Raw genomic sequence first — 20,632 nt, 5'->3', positions numbered from 1 at the left:
ATCCCTGCAGATCACGCTTGTCCTGCATCTTTTCACTGTTCTTTCTCAGTTTGTTCTGCACATCAGGAAAGTCTGATGTACTGTTTTACTGTCCTGGATGATCCAGACCGTCTGATGACTGATCCAGAAGTATAGTGCAGGTGAGAAACCATCACAATCTAAACATTTTATCCATCAAACACAATACATTTACAGGAGTTTGTCATAGTGATGTTGGTTATAAAAAGTTTATTTAGGATGTTAAGTTGAATTTTTCTTTGAATTGCTCTTTTAGTTCTTATTTCTCTTTTATCAATTATGATACAAGAAAAAACAGCATGGTTCTAGATGTAAAATGGCATGTGCAAAATTAAGGTTTACATGTTTTTTTCAGGCAGGGATTTGATTCATAGATCTTATTCACCCTAATCACATTTATGCACAGCAACAAGCTGCAGGCTCATCTCCCAATCAGCATGTGCAAACAGTGACCACTTGGTTCTGCGTGCTTGTGTTTTTGTAGCATGTGTGTGCCGTTGTTGTTGTGACTGTACCTTATCAGGAACAATGTTCACACATCAGTTGGTCAGCACAAAGGCCACAGGCTGAGCTTCATAACAACCACTGTTCCTCTCTCCTCTCATATCGCTCTTCTTCTCTTCAGTCTGCGTAATCAGCGGGGAATGTTAGGGGCTCTTTATTTCTTTGGTGTTAATGCTACACAGGGATTTATCAGAAGCAGAAGGCAAATTAAGTGGATGATTTGCACACCTGTCGCATCTGATTTTCTTTTGTGTTGCAAAGTGAAATGAAACCAAGGCGGATCTAACACACTTTTACTCAGATTGAGACAAATACAACAGTTTAAAAAAATTTAAGGAGTTTCAAAAAAACAATAAATGTTACCCTTCATATATTTACACCAGAAGCTGGGTATTTCTCACTGGGTCAGTAAGTACTTCTATACTGTGTTTCCAGGTTTTCCATCACTGTGGAATCTCTGCAACCGTCATCATGAATGTAACTAGTGAAAGCTGTTCGGCACAGATGCCGTACGGATTCCAGCCCAGTTTTAAAGGGCTTTACATCGCCATTGAGCTCATCATTGCTGTGTTTGCCATCATGGGAAACCTCCTGGTCTGCCTGGCTGTCACCAGAAACAAGGAGCTTCGCACCGTCACCAACTACTTCCTGGTGAGGAAATCTGTTTCATCTCTGCGAGGTGGTTACTTACAGTACATACAGCCTGTTTAAATATGCAGTAATGAATGAAATGTATTACACATTTTGTACTTTAGACTAAACGATACAATAAACGTGGTTTAGAAGACTAAAGGCACATATCTAAAGGAGTAATGTGTGTGTGAAGGTATCATTGGCAGTGGCAGACATCCTCGTGGGCTTGGTGGCCATTCCCTGCGCCGTGCTCACAGACCTGGGTCGACCTCACCATAACCTTCCACTCTGCCTGATGATGCTCAGCATCCTGATGGTGCTCACACAGGTAGCAGCATTTACAGAGTGGCTCGGGACCTATAATGAAAGGAACTTATTTACAGGAGTTCTTATAATTGAGATGGATATTTGCAGGGCAGGGAATTGAACCTTGCCTGCAATTATGTTTTTAATGTGAGTCATGAAAATTGCTCCTCTCTCTTTTAGAGTTCTGTCCTGAGCCTGCTGGCGGTAGCAGTGGAGCGCTATGTGGCGATCCTCCTGCCCTTCCAGTACCAGCGTGTCATGAGCCCCAGGAACGCCTGGCTGGCCCTGCTGGTCACCTGGGGCCTGGGAATCATCACTGGATCTGTGCCACTCATCGACTGGAAAAGACAACCAGTAAACTCAGAGTAAGAGGAGGAAAGATGGACAGATGAATGGATAACCGACTAGATGAATGAGTGCATGGGAAGTTGGCAAGGGAGTTGTGTTTATAGATGAATGAATAATAAGAATGCAGAGTAATAACACAACGATAGACAGATAGTGAGTGGATGAATGAATGAACTGAAGTTATTGTGCTTGGCCCTAAACACCTTAGAAACACATTATCCAATGATATAACTACTCTGGATGGCATTACTTTGGCCTCCAGTACTACTGTAAGGAACCTAGGAGTTATATTTGACCAGGATCTGTCCTTTAATTCCCACATAAAACAAATTTCAAGGTCTGCCTATTTTCATCTGCGTAACATTTCAAAAATCAGACATATTCTGTCTCAAAATGATGCTGAAAAACTAATCCATGCATTTGTTACTTCTAGGCTGGATTATTGTAATTCATTATTATCAGGCTGCCCTAACAAGTCTCTAAAGACTCTCCAACTGGTCCAGAATGCAGCTGCACGCGTTCTGACAAAAACTAGAAAGAGAGATCACATTACTCCTATTTTAGCTTCACTGCATTGGCTTCCCATAAAATCAAGAATAGAATTTAAAATCCTTCTCCTCACTTTTAAAGCTCTTACTGGTCAGGCTCCATCATACCTTAAAGAGCTCATAGTACCTTATGTACCTACCAGAACACTGCGCTCCCAGAACGCAGGCCTACTTGTGGTACCTAGTATCTCTAAAAGTAGAATGGGAGGCAGAGCCTTCAGTTATCAGGCTCCTCTCCTGTGGAACCATCTCCCAGATTCGGTCCGGAGGGCAGACACCCTCTCTACTTTTAAGAGTAGGCTTAAAACTTTCCTTTTTGATAGAGCTTATAGTTAGCAAGCTCCTAGTTTATGCTGCTATAGGCTTAGACTGCCGGGGGACTCCTACCTCCATGATGCACTGAGCTCCTCTTTCCTCCTCTCTCTCTCTCTCTATCCATCCATCTATATCCAATAACATTCATGTACTATTAATGCATTCAGTAACCTACACTTCTTCCCCGGAGTTGTCTGTGCTTTCTCATCTCACAGGCAATCTGGGCCTGTAGACGTCCGGATGACAGATTCCAGTCCCGGACCTTCTAGTTTCAATGTTTATTTTCAATGTGCTACTCTCTCTCTCTCCTATTCTTCCTCTCTCTCCCCTCTACCCCAACCGGTCGAGGCAGATGGCCGCCCACTTTGAGCCTGGTTCTGAGGTTTCTTCCTGTTAAAAGGGAGTTTTTTCTTGCCATTGTCGCTAAATGCTTGCTCATGTGGGAATGTTGGGTCTCTTTATAAATTAAAACTTGAAGAGTACGGTTTAGAACCTGCTCTATGTGTAAAGTGCCTTGAGATAACTTTGTTGTGATTTGGCGCTATACAAATAAAGATTGATTGATTGATTGATGAATGAAATCAGGCCGGAAAATATCACATATCCTCTCTGCTGTCATTCCAGCTTCTGCATCTTCACCTGTGTGGTGGACATGAGCTACATGGTCTACTTCAACTTCTTCTGCTGCCTGCTGGTGCCGCTGGTGGCCATGTTCATCATCTACGGCCACATCTTCCTCACCATTCGCCGCCAGCTCAGGCGCATCGCCGTGGCCAGGGCTGCCGCAAGGGACAGGCCAGCTGCTGGTAGTGGGAGCTCTGGGACTGGGACAGAGGACAGTGGAGGTTCATCTGCTCGGGGAAGCAAAGGAGGTGGAGCAGACAAAGGGGCAGGAAGAGGAACCGGCCAACAATCCAAGGAAATGAACAGTAGATGTAAGACTGAAGGAAGGGTTTTAAATAGAGCTGAGGAGTCTAGCTTTGGGTCTCTTATTGAAACGAACACTACCACTGTCTTTCAGTCAGGGTTAAGCATGGCCTCAGCTTCTTCTACCAGCTCTGCTCCTTCTGACCCTCGTCCAGGAGAGTCCAACCTGGCCAGATCCAACGCACGCACCCGCCACGAACTGCGGAAGGCCATCTCCTTGTTCTTGGTCCTGTTCCTCTTCATGGTGTGTTGGATGCCCATCCACCTCATCAACTGTGTCCTGCTGTTCTTTCCACACTGTAAGGTGCCCATGACCATCACACTCGCAACCATTTTGCTTTCGCACGCCAACTCGGCCCTCAATCCAATCCTATATGCGTACAAGATGAGGTCGTTCCGACGCACTCTGATAGGCATGTGGAGAGGAATGTGGAGATTTGGTCCGAAAAGGTAGAGCTTAGTGCTGATGGTCAGAGTCAGAACCTCTAAGAAGAGAAGTGGTCCAAAACTTTGACTCATGAATTTGAAAATTATTTGCAGAATGACTTAAAAGCATCTGATAAAGAAGCTTAAAGCAACTTTGATCAAAGTCAAAGACTGCAGTGACTCTTGTCACTGCGCACCTTGTCATGAGGTCCAGCTGATCTACAGCATACATGTCTGCTCTAGAAATGAGTTATCCTGTGCAAAAAATCAGAAAAAGAACATTTTTACAGACTATACATGCTTAACACTGTGGTTCCTGTTATATAATGTACAATGTTTTACAACGGATCAAATTAGCATTGTGTTATGTGAAAGGTGACATTGAAGCAGAGAATCCATATAGAATGATCACAAACTGGGCAGTTCCCCTCAGATATTCTTTAGCTTCTTTCAGCTGGTTGTTTTGGTTTCAAAGCTTACAACTTCAATAACACTCATCATACTTGTTTCCAGCAGCAGATTCTCAAATATCACAACTAGCTGGTGAACATAGTGGAACAATAAATGGAGGTAGATATAGATAGAGTGAATATTTACTTCCATTATTGGTGGACACAAACCTGACTCCTAATTAATAATGTTGTTCTGTCTTCTGGATGTGTAAATAAGCCAATTTGCTAACATGTTTTTCAGATACTATATAAATCTAGTGTTTACAGCTTTTGGCAGTGGTGAAAAGAAATACATGAATGAAGCTTTAAAGGATAAAAGGGCTCCAGCAGAGGGACAGTCATTTATTATATTCTCATAGACACAGATGTGTGTAGATTTCACCAGATCACCAAATCTTCACTTGAAAAATGAATGAATCAAAAATATTGTATTAAACTGACACTAAGCTGTTGATTCTACTCAGAGAATTAAATAACTCATGAGGACAAACATTGGTTTGACATCAGTGGGTTTTAGGAAACGGTTCTTTCTGTGGAACAATTTTCTTAATTTAGTGTTTTATTTCATTTCATACATTCACATAATTGTGTCACTGTACACCACCAACGTGAGTGTTCTTGCCTTTGTCAGTGTAGAAACTGAATAATTGAGTTGTACTGTACACAGACCTGTCACTGTCTATACACTGGATTTGAACACTGTTGTTTTGCCAAAATAAATGTTTATACCACGCACTTCATGAACATACACACTCAGTATAAACAGTAAAAAAAAGATGTGAGTCATCTCAACATAACTGCGTGCTTTATTGATATACAGTAAAGCATTTTATAATACAGTAGTAAGGCATATATTTGGTGGAATCTGATATGTTGTGAAGTATTGACGCGTTATTGGAAAAAAAAATGATGTGAGAATGAAAAGTTAGAAATGAAAAAAAAACAAACAAACAAATCAATCAAATTCAGTGTCTGGATCAAAAAAGAAAAAACCTCTTGGATCATGCTGCAGAAACACACGTGTGTAGAACGCTGTGATGCTCAGCGCCGACTTCTCTGAGTGGTTATACATTAAATTAGGATGGATTTTTATTTAGTCACACATGCTAATATCAGAACACCTCACACAGCACAAAACAAAATACCTTTGTAACCAAAGACAAAATGTAACACTCTTAGAATGAACACACACAGAAAACAATATCTAGTATGTTCCAGGTATGACAGTAGTGCACACTGATTCATTTGATTTGTGTAAAATGGTTTTATACTTGAGCCATAGAAAAAAAATCTCTGATATAGATGAGAGAAATGCAGCGAACGCATCCGAAACATTCAGATTTGAGGCTCCCGACGGTGCGGCAGAACACGTACGGAGCAATTAGGATATCTGACTGGAATCACTCAGCCAGTGATAATCAATTTAATAATCAACGATCTGAGAGGAGTGCAGGATTGAGTACAGTAAAGAAGTTGCCTCCGGACCGGACTTGGACAATTCACACGAGGTAGAGCTTGCGTTACCGGGCTTCCTAGAACTCAAATATTTGTTCCTCGAAAATAATGTCAAGCTAGCAGCCTTGTAACACTGTAGTGCTCAGATTCTAATGAAAAAGTCATAAAACATTCCTCTAAGTTCCTCTTACAGTACTTTTGACAGGGAGAGACTGTCGACTCAGAAATCCTTACAGTGTACCGTGTGTACCCAACAGACACTATCAGAGCATCTTAAATGATAGAATTAAGAGCCTTACTTTACATGTGCAACAATCAGGAAGATTAGCTTTTTGTGCCTGAATGCACTTAAAATATATTTCTGATATATTGTGTAAAGGCCTGATGCAGAACTGAAGATGACATAATAAATGCTGCTCAATTTGATCTCATAAGGATAAACATTAAATAACACAGAGAATACTGACAACATTCAGATTGTGTGTTATTTTCAGATTTTAAAGGTACCCTGTGGATTTTTTTTTGGTAGGCCTAATGTAAAAAAAAAAAGAAAAGAAAAAAGTTTACATTCACAGCTTTCAACCAAAACACATCGTGTATATTCTAGGTCTAACAAAAGTGTTGAACGTATTTCCTTTCCTCAGAGATTATATTCAGAGTGGATTTTTTTGGAAGAATTGGAGACTTCTTCACTGCCTTTGTTTGTGCAGCTATGTTACTTGGCACAGACTGCCACCAACTGTTAGTAAGTGGAACAGCAGAAAACAAAAAGGGGGGCCTGCTCTTAAAAACACTGCTCTATAGCAATAGTGGTGAAAAAGTGAACAGGGTACACTGCTAATGATTTCAAACATGAAGACAGTTTACTCTTCATGGGAAATACTACCCAGCTTGTCTAATACTGTCTGTAACCACAATTACCATAGGCATCACTCCTACTGGAACTTACAGTCAGCAAACTCAGCATCTGCTGTTTTGATTTTGATCATACATTTTCCAGTCTGTCCCCCAACTTCATGGAAGTCAAATACTCATTAACATATGCATGTCCATAATATACTGTGATTCAGTTCAGTGGCAGCTTTTGCTCTCAGTTGTTGGAGTAAACTAACATTTACATCAAGTTTGGAAGATAATACCAATAAAGATTTGCCTGTGGTCTAAAATATAATCCTAATATCAATCAAAGAGGGACAGGCCATGATAAATGCAGACTGAACATTTCTTATATCTAAATATATTGTCTTAGCACTGTTTAAGAAATAAAGATTTAGGCTCAGTGTTTTTTCAATTTTGCTGATAATGTAGTTAGAAATTTGAAATAAAAGGGAATCCACATGATGTCCGATTACGTCTAATAACTTCTTATCATGTATATTTGGTTTCAAGTGATCTTGTTGACGTGTCAGTTCTGAATCATGCCTTTTACTCTGTCTGTTTGTACACACAGTACACTGGGCTGAAAACAAACACAGGTATAAAAACTGTTGCCATAGAGATGTCAATAATGGGGAAGATGGATGGATGGATGGATGGATGGACGGATGAGTAGGTGATTGAATAATTCAAATATAACATGAGGTTTGTCAGCCAAAGCCAAAAAGAAAGCTGTAATGTTATGTGGAAGTTAGGCACCACCACACACACACACACACAGTCTCACACACAGTCTCACACACACACACACACAGAGTCATACACAAACTCACACACTCGCAGTCTCACAGACAACGTACTGTAAAGATCCAGGATGCCTGCATTACCTTGACAGTAGTGTACGCTGTTATAGAAAGACATTTTCCTCTTAGAAAGCACCCTTATGATTTACAATCATTCTTTTTTTCTTTTTCTGATACAAATGTCTGAAATGCTTTTGCTGTTTCCCCAAATTACAAAGAGATGGCAAATATACGACCACACTGAACACACTTATTTGTATCTCATCTTTCTTTGTCTCCCCCTCCCCCCCCCCCCACTTCTGTTTTATACAATTGCATAGAAGTTTAAAAACCAGCCTCTGTTAATAATAAAACAACTTCAGGACGTTTTAAGAAACTACTCAAATCTACAAGTTATAATGTTTTTTTTGTTTGTTTTTTTTTGTACGCGTCGTTGCTTGAACCGCAATCCTTCACAAAAATAGACGTTATATATTCTCTTTGTAAACTGTGTTTCCAATCCAGTTGTTTTGACTAGAAAAAGCATGCGATAGGGAGGGAGGGAGAGAAAGAGGGAGGGAGGGAAAGAGGCAGGAAGTAAAGTTTGGGGAAGGGGGCGGGATCAGAAGGGCAGGGCCTCGTGCTGTTCGGCGCTCTGCTCGTCTGTCATCACGTTGACCAGTGACTCCATGGCGCGGCCCAGATCATCGGCCATGTGGAACAAACTGCCGATGCTGCGACCTGCAGAGAGAGAGAGAGAACACACACACTGTAGTGGTGATACACACTGCAAGCTAACAGACATATGATAGGAAAAATGATGCCACATTTTTCATAAAACAGAGACATATAACACTAACATCATATGAAGGGCTGTGGATGTTGTGAACGGTACTTTCAGTCAGCTTTCTTTTATGTTTCTACTAATAGGAAGGAGTATACATCTGTTTCAGGTGTTTCTCACTGTGTTAATGTTATCCCTCATTTTAGCTGCTGGTAAGATTCCCAAAAAACTTTATAACGTGACCGAGAAGTCCGCAATGATTTACGAACTGTAGCCAAACGGTCGTGTTGTGTGTGTGCCTTTAAATGCTAACAATCCTATAAGAATAGCCTGGCTGGTGCATACGCCACAAAACGTTCTACCTTCAGGGTTTACTTCCGTGTTACATGGCCCACTGAATATATGCAGTAGTGTTTCTATGAGTTCCCGATCGGCCCACAGACTTTACATTGTGATGACGTCACAGCTTTTCTCTGCTTGAGGAGAGTTGAATAACTATAAAACCTCTATAAATTAAAGAATCTTAATAGAAAGAGTCATACCTGACCTTCTCTGCTGTTTGAGGTGTCCTGCCAACAGTTTTACAGACGTCTCTTTTACAATGGTGGTCTATGCGGAAAATACTTTTTGGGCGGCAGGGGGATCATTCGCTGCAATACCGCGAGTGACCTCTGGGGGAAATCGGCTGATGTTCTGAGCAGTGGCGCCCTATCAGCTCTTATGATACATGAATGTATTTGCATCGTAAAACATGAAAGTGGAAACAACTTCCTTCTCTTTGCATCAGTTTGGTTTGGCATGGTGTTTCTGCCTGGTTCTCAGGCTACAACAGCTCCCCTAGTGGGAAGAATTAGAACACACACTGATTCTAAATGTTTTTTTTAGTGTTGAAACGATTATTCCCATCTATAAGAAAAACTGGATTGTTCTTTAATGTTATAATAAAATGACTCATGTTTAAAACACAATGTAGCACAAAACAATCCCATCCCATTAAATTGCAGCTGATGCTGACTGTGAACCTCGCTCAAGTGTAACATCCACACTCTGAAATCTACACACACAGTAAGACACACTCTACTCCCTACTGTGAAGAACAGAGCAGCAGTGTGAGACAGGACAGAAAAGCGAGAGGAAATTAAAGCCTGAGGAAGGGAGGGGGGGGGGCAGATATTTGCTTTTTTTCCCACTGCATCACTGTACCGTGACGTCTCCACTCTGCCATAATGTCTCTCTGCTGGATGCTTAGTGCACACAGCTCTACTCGCTATAACAGAGCCAAAAATTCAATATCATTATTAAAGCAAGGGTTGTGTATGTAGCTGGAATTCAGATGGTGATGTTAGAGGCCAGAAGTGCTACACGCATGATACTTGTGCAATGGGAAAATGCAGAGAGGTGGAAAACGAGAGGAAGAAAGGTGGAGAGAGAAAGTTGAGCCACTAACCTTTCATGGGTGTCCCCTTCTCCCTCCTGGCTCACGGAGAAAAGGAGGAAAGGAAGAATAGAAAAAAAAGAGGAAGAAAGAGGAATAATCAGCCTTGTCTCAGTAATAGAGAGGAAGAGAAATGTCTGAAGGACAAGTAACGCTTCACTAAAGACTTACAGCTGTAATACACTGTGATACATAAAGACATTATACAACCTTCCCACACTGATATATACTGATATAAAACATGTTAAAGTGACACAAATCAAATCTGTGAAGCACAGAAGCCTTTACAGCTCATCACCAAAAGGTCTCAATTTACAATGTGGGGTCAAAATCTTTGTTGCAAATTCATTTTATTCTTCCCTTTTTTAGATTAGTTTACTTATTGTTTATGGATTTAACTTTTTTGATAATTTTATCAATTCATTTTATCAAAGTTTATATTTTATTTGATTATTTCTTTTTGTTTATTTTACACAAAAACAGTATAAGAAAGCTGTTGATCATTTATTACATTTTGTATAATACCAACACTAACACACTTTTAATCCTCAATATTGATATCCTAGTTGACCTGGCATCACCTGTGGTTGCCATGGTAACAACTGTGCGGTGTAACAATGCAGGAAACATCCTTGAGCAGCGACTTTGTCAGAAATGCAACAAAAGAGCATCTGTAATGTGTGTTTACAGAGCAACTCTGACATCACTAATAAGAACAACTATATAGAGATGATTATAGAATGTAAACACATTAATGCAATATAATGTTTATAAGTGCACAGCAACAGTGAATGAAAATCATTGCAGCAGAGAAGAACAGTACTCTGCTTTCATGAGGCTGCAGTCACCTGTAGAGCTTATATAACTCACCCCCACTGTTAAGGATTGCTAATTAGACCAGTTACTTTTAATGAACTCAAAACGGCCAACTTTTATATTTTCTCACAGTTGAAAGCCTCGAGGAGAGCTTTGTTTAAAAGGTTCCATTCAAAAACACTGTTCAATCCTTTCAGGAGGAAACAGAGTCAGATCACCACAGATCAGATGATTCCTGCCTGCAGGAGAGAGACTACTTCACTGCTTCAACATAAGCCATCACTTCTGATATGTATATGATTTCTCTGCCTTTAAAAATACATATAAACTGAATATCCATCACGAAACTAGTTAATGTTCCATACCCTGACTATGAGGGAAAGAATTGTTGAGCTGTTCCATCACTTCCTCCAGCCCAGATGCATCTTGGGAAGGGCTGGACAGCTCGTCATCACCTGAAACAGGAAGGAAGAGGGTGAGGAGAAGAGAGAGAGAGAGAGAGATGAAGCTTTTCCACTTTGCTCATGTGTTTGGGAAGTGTGAACGTAATATGTTATGTAACATGCTATTGTACTGTGATGTCCAACAACGTCCAACAGCATGGTCTCTGCAAGCTGTGAAATCACTCTATTTATATCCTCTGTGCTTTAAGAGGGTGGATGCAAATGAAAGGATTCAAGTGTGTGTGTGTGTGTGTGTTCTTACCCATTGTATCAGTAGTCTGGCTGGCAGCCACGCGGAGCAGAGGGAGGGAGGAGTCGGAGCGCTGGGACGAGGTGGAGGGAGAGGACAGAGCTGTGCCGTTCACCTTGGAATCCGTCTGAGACACACCCACACAAACACACATACACACACATCAGACACACAACAGACTGGCAAGCGCGTCACCCAGCTTAATTAGGAGAGTCTAAAGGAAGTGGTGTGTGTGTGTGTGTGTGTGTGTGTGTGTGTGTGTGTGTGTGTGTGGGGGACAGAGAAGTTGGCGAGATGCTCTGTCAGCTGTTACTGGCAGTCAGTTAGACGGTGTGGAGGAGGACTGAAGTCTGAGCTCTGAGTTCATGTCAACTTTAAGACTCTGTTTAACTAATGATTTTTGGGACATTCATTTTATAGAGTGAGAGAGTGAGTGTGAGAGAGAAAGAGAGAATGAGAGAGAGAGTGAGAGAGAGAGAGAGAGAGAGAGTGAGAGTGAGTGAGTGAGTGAGTGAGAGAGAGAGAGAGAGAGAGAGAGAGAGAGAGAGAGAGAGAGAAAGAGAGAGAGAGAGAGAGAGAGAGATGCAACAAAGTTCCTCAGCTTGGACAGCATTTAACAGCTGATGTAGAGAATTGATGTGAATGGGAAAGTGTGTCCATACTTGTGACTGGTCCTGTATGTCAGAGTGTTTGATCATAACAGCGTAATGAGGGATTGAAGCAGCTTTGCTAAGGCTAACTCATCAATCAAATTCAGCGACTTTGAATTGACTTTAGTAAATATTTGCTTGAAGGAGTCTTTTTGGGAACAAGACACAGCTCAAAAACAGACATTTACAGTCTCATTTTCACCTCAGGATGTGGTAAAGAAATCAACTACAACAGCTGATAGACTCTGAAAAGATTAGTGACAACTATGTAAATAAGTCCAGGACTGACACAGTCTGAAATGCTGTATTTAAACTATATTAATACTATATTAATACTATATTAGAGGGTTGTCAGAACCTAAACCTAAACTCCACAGGTGTACAGTCAGTGGTCACCTGCTGGCAGATAATGTGTTTATCCTCATCATCAGAGTTGTAGTACTTGTAAACAGATGCTTGTATTACTTGATATTATTTTCTATGATCACACACACAGCCATGAATACATGCTATTTAACAGAATGTTGGACTCCTGTCCTCCCACATCCTAACAGTGCAGAGTCACTCACTGCCTACAGCTACTAATGATGCACACCTGTTCATAATTTAGCAGGTGATCTGCCCTAACATCACAAACCCACTCAATCAAAATACATCAGAGCAGACCTGAAGCCCTTAACAAAACCTAACACTGTGTTATACAAAGATGAACATGCATATGCAAAGTTTGCACTCTGAAATGTTACTTTCCATCAGTCACTTCTATGTACCTGCTCCAGTAGCTGTCTGAGCCTGTGCAGTTGGGACTCCAGCTGTTTGTTGTGGTCTTCTAGGATCTGCATTCGGGCTTCCAGACGACCTTTGTGCTGTCTCAGCAGTTTGGCCTCGGCGATGAGCTCGGCGTCGCGCGCGCTCTGCGGCGACACCGGGAGCATCTCCGGGGGCGACGGCAGCGGGGACAGACCCTTCCTGTCGTGAGCCTTCTTCAGACGGTCGTACTCGGATTGCAGCTTCCTGCGGAGAGGACGGCACGGGAATCAATCCACTGATTGTAGCGCCGTGTGGAACATTAAACTCCCACTGCTCGGCTGAGAAGGTCAACTTTTGTTTTATTGATTGTTGAGGAAAACTTGGCAGTAAATAAAGTAAACATATCATCTGTTTTCTGAGTTTCAACAAATTGTCCTTGAGATACAAAACAAGAAAAAAAGAAAGAAAGTAGAGTGCAACAGTTAAACAATGCTAGTTAGGTGATTCAGGTTTAACATGACCTGTGTGTTAACTGTTTGCTAACCCTTCACAACCTATTCACAAGTAGGTATGGGTATCGTTAGGACTTCATTTAGAAGTGAAACCACTAACTAAGATCAGCTGCAACATACTGTCTTCAGAAGTCACATAATTAGTCCAGTGTGCAGTTTAATCTCAATATAAATACACCTGTTCCATGAGGGCCTCTCAGTTTGTTTGAGAACATTACTAAACAAACATCATGAAGATCAAGAAGCTCATCAAACAGGTCAGAGATAAAATTGTGGAGATGTACCAATCACAGTTAGGTTATAAAAAATATCCCAAGCTTTGAATATCAAGAGAAGGCTGTCTACTTAAACTGAGTGGACAAGGAGAAGGTTCATCACTGTTAACTCTCCACACATCTTTGCCACTAAAAGAAAGAACAATGACTCTAAACTTGCTGTCAGAGCTACACTGGAATGATTTAAAGCAAAGAACTTTAATGTCTGAGCTCAGTCCTCAATCCAACAGAGAATCTGTAGCGAGATTTAAAAATGAGACACAGACAGTTTCCATCCAATCTGACTGAGCCTGAGCTATTCTGCCAAGAACAATGGGTATAAAGTGCAGTCTGTGTGCAGAGCTGGTAGAGACACACCCCATTGCCCATTGCATCGTGAGTATTTAACACATATTTGAACGTTTTTGCATGTGCATGTTACAGTAAATAGCTCAGTGAAATTTGAATTCCAGATTATAACACTGCAAACTGTGGAAAAGTCCAAGTGAGGTGAAGACTTACGCAAGAGACTGTACAAACCTAACGTTTCTATAAAATAAATCATATTCTGGTGATAAAAATACTAACTGAAGATTAAAAAATAGTAAAACCAGCCACTGTCATTATTCATCACGTCCTTTGTCATCCTCTCTATGATGATGATGCCAACATATTCACTGGCTGGAGGCTGGACTATTTTTAAGGTCTCTGGATAAGTAGGCTAAACAGATAATGAGTGGATAAGAGATAATGAATACATCAGTTGAAATATGATGCAATAAAGAAGAAAACACAAACTATTTAAAAGCTGTTTGTTGTTTATGAAGATCAGGACACTTCTGGAAGTGATGTTAAAGTTAGAGTTCTGGGGTAACTAAGTGATGCCACTGACCTGTTCTCCAGCTCCAGGTCACCGAGGACCCTCTCCAGCTCTCCCTTCTCCTCCGTTTCCATGGAGATGAGGATCTGGGCTGGGCTGCGTGGCTGGCTGAGAGGAGAGCCTTGGTTCAGAGACTGGCAGTAGTGCTGGATCAACATGTGCTCGTCATCGCTGCAAACGCACACACACACACACACGGGCCATACACACCCACCAGTGATGGGCGGACATACACACACATTCACATGAGGAGGAAAATGGAGAAAAAGAAAAATCAGCAAGTGGATGAACCAGCAGCAGTGACACAGGACTGCACCACAAGAGTGTAAAACACAGCGGGGACAGAGAGAGGGGTCAGAGCTGTCTCGTCTTCGCAACACATTTTTTCCTCAAGTCTATTCGGAACGGCTGTGATTTTGGGAGCGATTGGATTTGGCCACGCTCTGCCAACGCTGAGCGATGACACACAATGTTTGGGAGGGATTTAATTAGGCCAGGTATTTAGGAGCCGTCGTGCTCGCCGCGCCGCTTTCAGCTCAGCCGATCCTCCATTCTGAATACTAAGAGAGCTGCAGATATGCGCGGCTGGAAAAAAACAACAAATCCCCTTCAAGATGACTGCTGACTTGAAAGTAAAACTCATTATGGAAGGAGTGTGGAGCTCGCCCGGTTCAAAAACGGCCCCTGGGTGCTTTCTGCTTATCTTTTCTGCTTCATCAACCGAGCTGCTTTTTACACGTTGATGTGTTACACTGGAGCAATTCTTTACTTCTTATTTTTAATTACGGGCTCCAATTCCATGTGCGTCTTTTATACGAGCCAGGCTTTTAACTTGTACTCTTATTATCCCTGAAGGGGAATTCATCTCACAGTGAGGAGAGACACAGAAGTGACTGAGTGTAAACTGGTGCGTGGTGGGAACAAGCTTCAAGACTGGTGTCTGCCAGTATGATGACAGGCTGTGTGTGTCAGGAGCAGATTTAGTAGCTTGTTGAAAAGTTTACGTGTTGGATGGAAGTCTGGAACTCACCTAGAGGCTGTTTTAGATTGTTTTAGTTCAAAACTGATGTAATGCAGTAGTAAATATTGCAGAAAGAGCAAAGTAATAATTCATTCTGCTTTTTTTTTTTCTCTCTTTGCAGCAAAACAGATTAAAGTCAGTGATTCTTAGTGAGAAACAGCCTCTGTGGAAGAACTTTCTAAAATGAGAAACTAACCCTGATGGTGGCATAGTGATGTCATCAGGGTTCAGACTTCAAATTTAACTTCAAATAAATCGGTGTTGCAAACTAGGAGTGTGGAGTTTGGAGGATGTGGGTGTTAACCAGGCAGGGAGAGTCTAATGAGAAAAAAAGGTGTCAAATTGCATCATGGGAATTGCAGGATCGAGGTGTTTTTTCGGGTGTGACCCATAGGAAGGGATTTAATCTGTCACTGGGAAATAATATCATTATTATGATTTTAATCAATAGTTAAAAGGTTATATATCGGGCACACTGGTGATCCCCCAACTGTAATTACTGTATAAAGTGACATCACTAACACAGTACACTTCTCTGGGAATTGAATAGTAAGAATTAACTATGAACCTTTGACCTTTGCATGTCACACCTTTCTCTCTTCCCTTGTTTCCTGTCTCTCTACACTGCACTGACTGTCAAACAAAGGCAAAAATGCCACAAAAAAAAGTTATGTCTGATCACTCAAAATTCCTGATAGGATTAAATTTAAATGTATAATGATAAAACTGTAGCTGTAAGCAACAAATGTAATTAACTATAACATTTTCTATATCCATATTTCTTCCAAATGATCAAATGGCTTGTTGCTGCAGGTGATGAGTAACACCAACACACTGAATCAACATGTTAACAGGATTGGTGAGCTGTAGGTTACAGTTGCAGCAGTTTCAGGAGTGTACAGTACACACAGAGTAATTGGCCAGAGTGATGCTTACATAGGCCAAGATGTCCATCTGGATTTGAATGATTAAAATGTGAAGACTTCGATAACTCGACAGCTGACAGTTTATGTTCCTCTCTCTGTTCTGTGTTAAACCTCCTGTTTAAAAGTGTCACATTTCTTTACGGACATTTTTTAAGAAAGAGGGATCAGGGAAAGCAAATGCATGGTGACTGATGGCTTTAAACAGCTAACAGACATATATGCTAACATGATAGCTACTATGTGATAAGAATAGTGACAGAGGACAAATAGTCTGTTGTATATAAACATTACAGTATGATAGGATATAATATTCAAACAAGTTTTTAACCCACAATATGAGTCTGCATCCAGAATAGTCTAACAGTCACTGGCATATATCACAACCAGCCAATGGAAACAAAGAAGACAGAGCCAGTTCACACACAGCCGGCCAATCGGTGAGTGAGAAGGTTGGGGGCGAAACAACACAAAAAACAAACAGACTGACAAACAAGCAAACAAAAAGCGGTTCTCACATGCTCTCATTGGGTGAGATACTGTCATTCAGATAAGAGCCATTACGATTCTCCATTTCCGCTAACCTGCGGAGGGGGAAGAAACAGAGCAGTCAGTCCCAAAACCAAACGGATGTTTCAGGAGGGGAAATGGAATCCACCTCGGAACAGAATTCATAGGTGTTGCTGCCGAGAAGATTTCTGTGGTTTTCAGAGTGGAACCTGATGTGCAGATCGATATGAAAACACTTTGCTCAAACCGGCTTCATCTGATGGCTTATTTAACCTGGAATATGCCAGCTGGATGGAAGCTGCTTCTCACAGGCCTGGCGTTACACTGCACTAACTGTGTGGTATAACTGAGGATTTGAAGCACAAACTGATGTTTTTCTGTTGTTGTTGAGACTCTCGGCGTTGCTTTTTCTTTAGCATATGTTGTTATAAGTGAACCCTAGAATGCTGCATAGTTAGCCAGCCCTCTGTAACCCCTACCACTTCATTTTAAAGCGTCTCTACAAACTCCAGCAGCACCTACACTATGTGCCATCTGTATATACTTTAAACAAGTCTGTTTTTATTGGCTTGAAAGCCGCCTAATAAAAGTGTTGATTGGCAGACCTTCAACGCGTAACGCTGCTAATTGGTTTTCAATTTATTATGACTCACTTGTGCAGCCGCCTATGTAGCTGATTTAGAGCCGGCGCTGGCTAAATGTCTGCTGTGCTGCTCACAAACACTGCTGTCTGCAATATAATGACGATGCATGCCACAAACAGGAAGGCTGCATTAATAAAGAAGAGCTTTTAATGGACAAAAAATGGTTTCTTAAAATATTCTAACAGAATTATTGGAAATTTTGGGAAATATACCTTAAAGCTTAAATTAAAGGCTCTATGGAATTAATCTTTTAATCATGTGTTCACGTGTTAATTGTTCATTTAACTTTTTTTTTATATGTAAAAAAAACAACAATAACAGAGTATTCTTACATCAAAATCTGTCGGTTGCAAATCATCCAATTAAATGTGACTTTGGGAGAGCAGCAAGTCACAACAGTCATATGAAACCATACTTCATTGTTTGTGGGTGGTAGTAGCTAACAGAGCAATATGGAGAGAGATAGGAAGAGATGTGTTACTTTTTTATTTATTTCTAAGACAATGTGGCTGAGGTCTAATTCATTCATCTCTCCCTCGTCCTCCTCCTGATCTAATAACAGCTGAGGTGGTGTGTGTGTGTGTGGAGCCAGTAGCCCTCTGTAGCTCCATATCGCTCTAAACCTTAAAACTCTAAACCCTGCCCACTTCATAGCAGTTCAACCAAATGCAAAGGATTTGATTTAAATCCCTCTTGTAACTGTACACTGCTCAAATATTCCATTTCACTGAGAGATATGTCACAGTACAGAAGCTAAAGATGCTCTAATGTCCTACTTTTGTGTCCTAATAGAGTGAGGACAACTCACAGAGAGTACTGCCAAGTGTATAAATAAAGACTTATTCTTCTAGTTCCCATGGCAAGTGTTGACGGTAATTATAATCTTTGATAGGTATGTCAAAAAAAAAGGTTGTTGTTTAATTAGTCTAATCCCTAAATGACAGGGAGAGTCTTTTAGATGTTAAAGAAACCAGTGTTGAGCCATTAAGAGGAGTCCTGTATTCTGTTTCTCTATCAGATCTATGAGAGAATGTTGCTTTCATCACTAGATCAGTTTCCTGATGGTAAGAGTGTCTGCCAACAAAGTATTGAGATTTTGGGGCTTTATCAGCCTCTTGAGCTTGGCAGCGTGTATTTAAGCAGCGTCTGCTCGGGCCGGTGTGTTTGTACTCATAAGCTGCTGCGCTCTACAGAAACAAGAGATAACCTCACCATCCTGGAAGCCGTCAGCTCACCCGAGGCTTAATTATGTTACTCCTTCGCCCTACCACCTTCCTTTTAATCTGCCGGATAGTATCTGGAATCCGCCCGCATCTAGACGCGACAGGGGCTGGCTGAGAGAACGGGGGCCTGCGGCGGGGAGTGTGACTCAGCATGTGCGTCCGTCTGTGTGTGTGTGTGTGTTCGGTGTGTGTCGATGTGTGCGCGTGTGAGCTCGAGGCAACAGCGAGTGGTGTCAAACACTCTGCCAGGGATCAAACACTCAGCCTGTGGCTCAGACCTCACACGGACCTCCGCTGTGGAATGCCAACAGTGCCCGACCTGACTGATTAAATGACTGATTGATCGACTGCTTGATTGACTGGTTGTTTGATTGATTTGACTGCTTCTTGTCCCTCAGCGGTGGGGTTTTTTTTTTCTGGGATCACTGCAAACTGAAGGAACGCTGGGATGTTTTTGGTGAATAAGCTCTGATTGGCTCAGTGTGGCACCACAACAATATTGACAGCTTTTCTCTCCTGAGTCCAGCATTGACGAGGCTTTGGGGCGCGCATGCTGACGCCTCAGATGCATTAGCATATGCATGGACTGGACCTCTCACTGCAGAACGCTTATTCACCAAAAACTCAATGCATCACTTTATCATGTATACAAATTCACTTTCTACAGTATGCAAAGGGATATCTTGACATTTTACTTTAGCCTTACTCCATTCTTCATCTTCATTAGAACCTGACTGGACTGGTAAATTAGTTTCAGCACATTCAGCATTTAAACACATACTGCTGCTGGCTCTAAGTGAACTAAAGTACTGCTTCTCTTCCATGTGAACTCCCTGCACTGATGTCTGTTACTTATTCATAGAAAAAGAAGATGTCACTAATAAAAAAACAGTTGTCAAGGTATCCCATCCTCCATCTCTAAATAATCAACAATCGTGCATCAACGTCTTTCAAAGCACTGACATATACAGCCATAAACAGCTGGAATAGTCATATAGAGTGAGTTGCTTTTGCTGTTAAAGGTACAGGAAACACTAAATCATCAAGTTATGGTCAAATAGGCATAAATTCTTTTTACAGCAAGGCCTGTCTGTATGGCTCTGTCAGAAACATCAATTTATTTAAATCACAGTGTAGCTACATTCTTCAAGAGTGCATGTTAACTTCAGTACATATGAGACTACCTGACTTCCTGTCAAGTGTTGGCTATAATGGGTGAAACATGTTTATATTGTGTGGCAGATGGATTCACACTTGTGGAGATTTGGACCAATCAGCATCCTATGAAGAGGTTTGGTGGTTTAGGTGTGACCACAGCCAGAAGTGAAAAACACTAATGGTGGCTCTTATAGAAGTTGGTGTAGATGCTACTATAGTATCAGCTGTATCAGAAGTAGATAGTATTTATATAACTAGGCAGCTACACTGTGTTGTTGTTGTGTTTCCTCTTCATCACTCTCCTGCTACATCATATGGTTTGTTGTTCTTATAGTTTAAAGGTAACAGTGATAGACAGATGGCTCATCCAATCACCTGCCAAGTATTTTTTCAAAGTGCCTGCCCTTTTTTCCAAACAGTTTCCAAGGACGACTTCTCACATGCTTCTGTGGAACAAACCATCTGGCGCTTCAGATTGGAAGCGTGTACCTTTAGCACATGTTTCACCAAATGACAAAGAAAAAGGATGTTTGTGTGTGAGGCGTCAACTTCAGCAGAACTGGATATAAAACTAACTTCAGTAATAAACTATTTATTTCAGGAGGCGCTTCATCAGCTCTGTGTGTGTGTACAGGTGAGTCTTTTCCTAATGGAATACGTGAAGATTTTTTGAGTTACTCACATGTGTGTTACTTTTACAACTGCACATGAACGCCTCTCTCTTTCTCTGTCTGTCTCAATCACACACATGGTGAAACAGATGCCCCGTGTTCCATCAGTGTTCTGTTC

General features: G+C 41.3%; 2 protein-coding genes across 5 annotated transcripts in view; one reads left to right on the top strand and one right to left on the bottom strand.

Annotated features, from left to right (window-relative positions):
* Window positions 1-993: 993 nt before the first annotated feature.
* On the top strand, window positions 994-4,053 carry LOC134006581 (adenosine receptor A1-like). The gene is made up of 4 exons (XM_062445497.1): window positions 994-1,173; window positions 1,349-1,483; window positions 1,642-1,826; window positions 3,297-4,053. The coding sequence occupies exons 1-4, from the start codon at window positions 994-996 to the stop codon at window positions 4,051-4,053; spliced, it is 1,257 nt and encodes a 418-aa protein (XP_062301481.1).
* Window positions 4,054-5,263: 1,210 nt separating this feature from the next.
* The window catches only part of dmd (dystrophin), a 184,835-nt gene continuing 169,466 nt past the window's right edge, over window positions 5,264-20,632 (bottom strand). For all 4 annotated transcript variants that reach the window (XM_062445524.1, XM_062445522.1, XM_062445523.1 and 1 more), the window contains 6 exons: window positions 16,827-16,892; window positions 14,377-14,535; window positions 12,739-12,982; window positions 11,331-11,445; window positions 10,991-11,080; window positions 5,264-8,331 (listed from right to left, as the gene is read on the bottom strand). In XM_062445524.1, the coding sequence (XP_062301508.1) occupies window positions 8,213-8,331; window positions 10,991-11,080; window positions 11,331-11,445; window positions 12,739-12,982; window positions 14,377-14,535; window positions 16,827-16,892 (793 nt within the window). In that variant the 3' untranslated portion in view covers window positions 5,264-8,212. The remainder of the gene's footprint in view (window positions 8,332-10,990; window positions 11,081-11,330; window positions 11,446-12,738; window positions 12,983-14,376; window positions 14,536-16,826; window positions 16,893-20,632) is intronic.

Source organism: Scomber scombrus, chromosome 24 (assembly GCF_963691925.1).
Source record: "Scomber scombrus chromosome 24, fScoSco1.1, whole genome shotgun sequence".
NCBI lineage: Eukaryota > Metazoa > Chordata > Actinopteri > Scombriformes > Scombridae > Scomber > Scomber scombrus.
The sequence above is the reverse complement of the archived record's forward strand: the minus strand, read 5'-3'. Positions and strand labels throughout refer to the sequence as shown.

Excerpts from the sequence above, each read along its gene's own strand:
- LOC134006581 (XM_062445497.1), top strand. The coding sequence starts at position 994 with ATGAATGTAACTAGTGAAAGCTGTTCGGCACAGATGCCGTACGGATTC. Across the intron at positions 1,484-1,641 it reads TCCTGATGGTGCTCACACAG|AGTTCTGTCCTGAGCCTGCT; the intron begins GTAGCAGCATTT and ends TCTCTCTTTTAG. Across the intron at positions 1,827-3,296 it reads AGACAACCAGTAAACTCAGA|CTTCTGCATCTTCACCTGTG; the intron begins GTAAGAGGAGGA and ends CTGTCATTCCAG.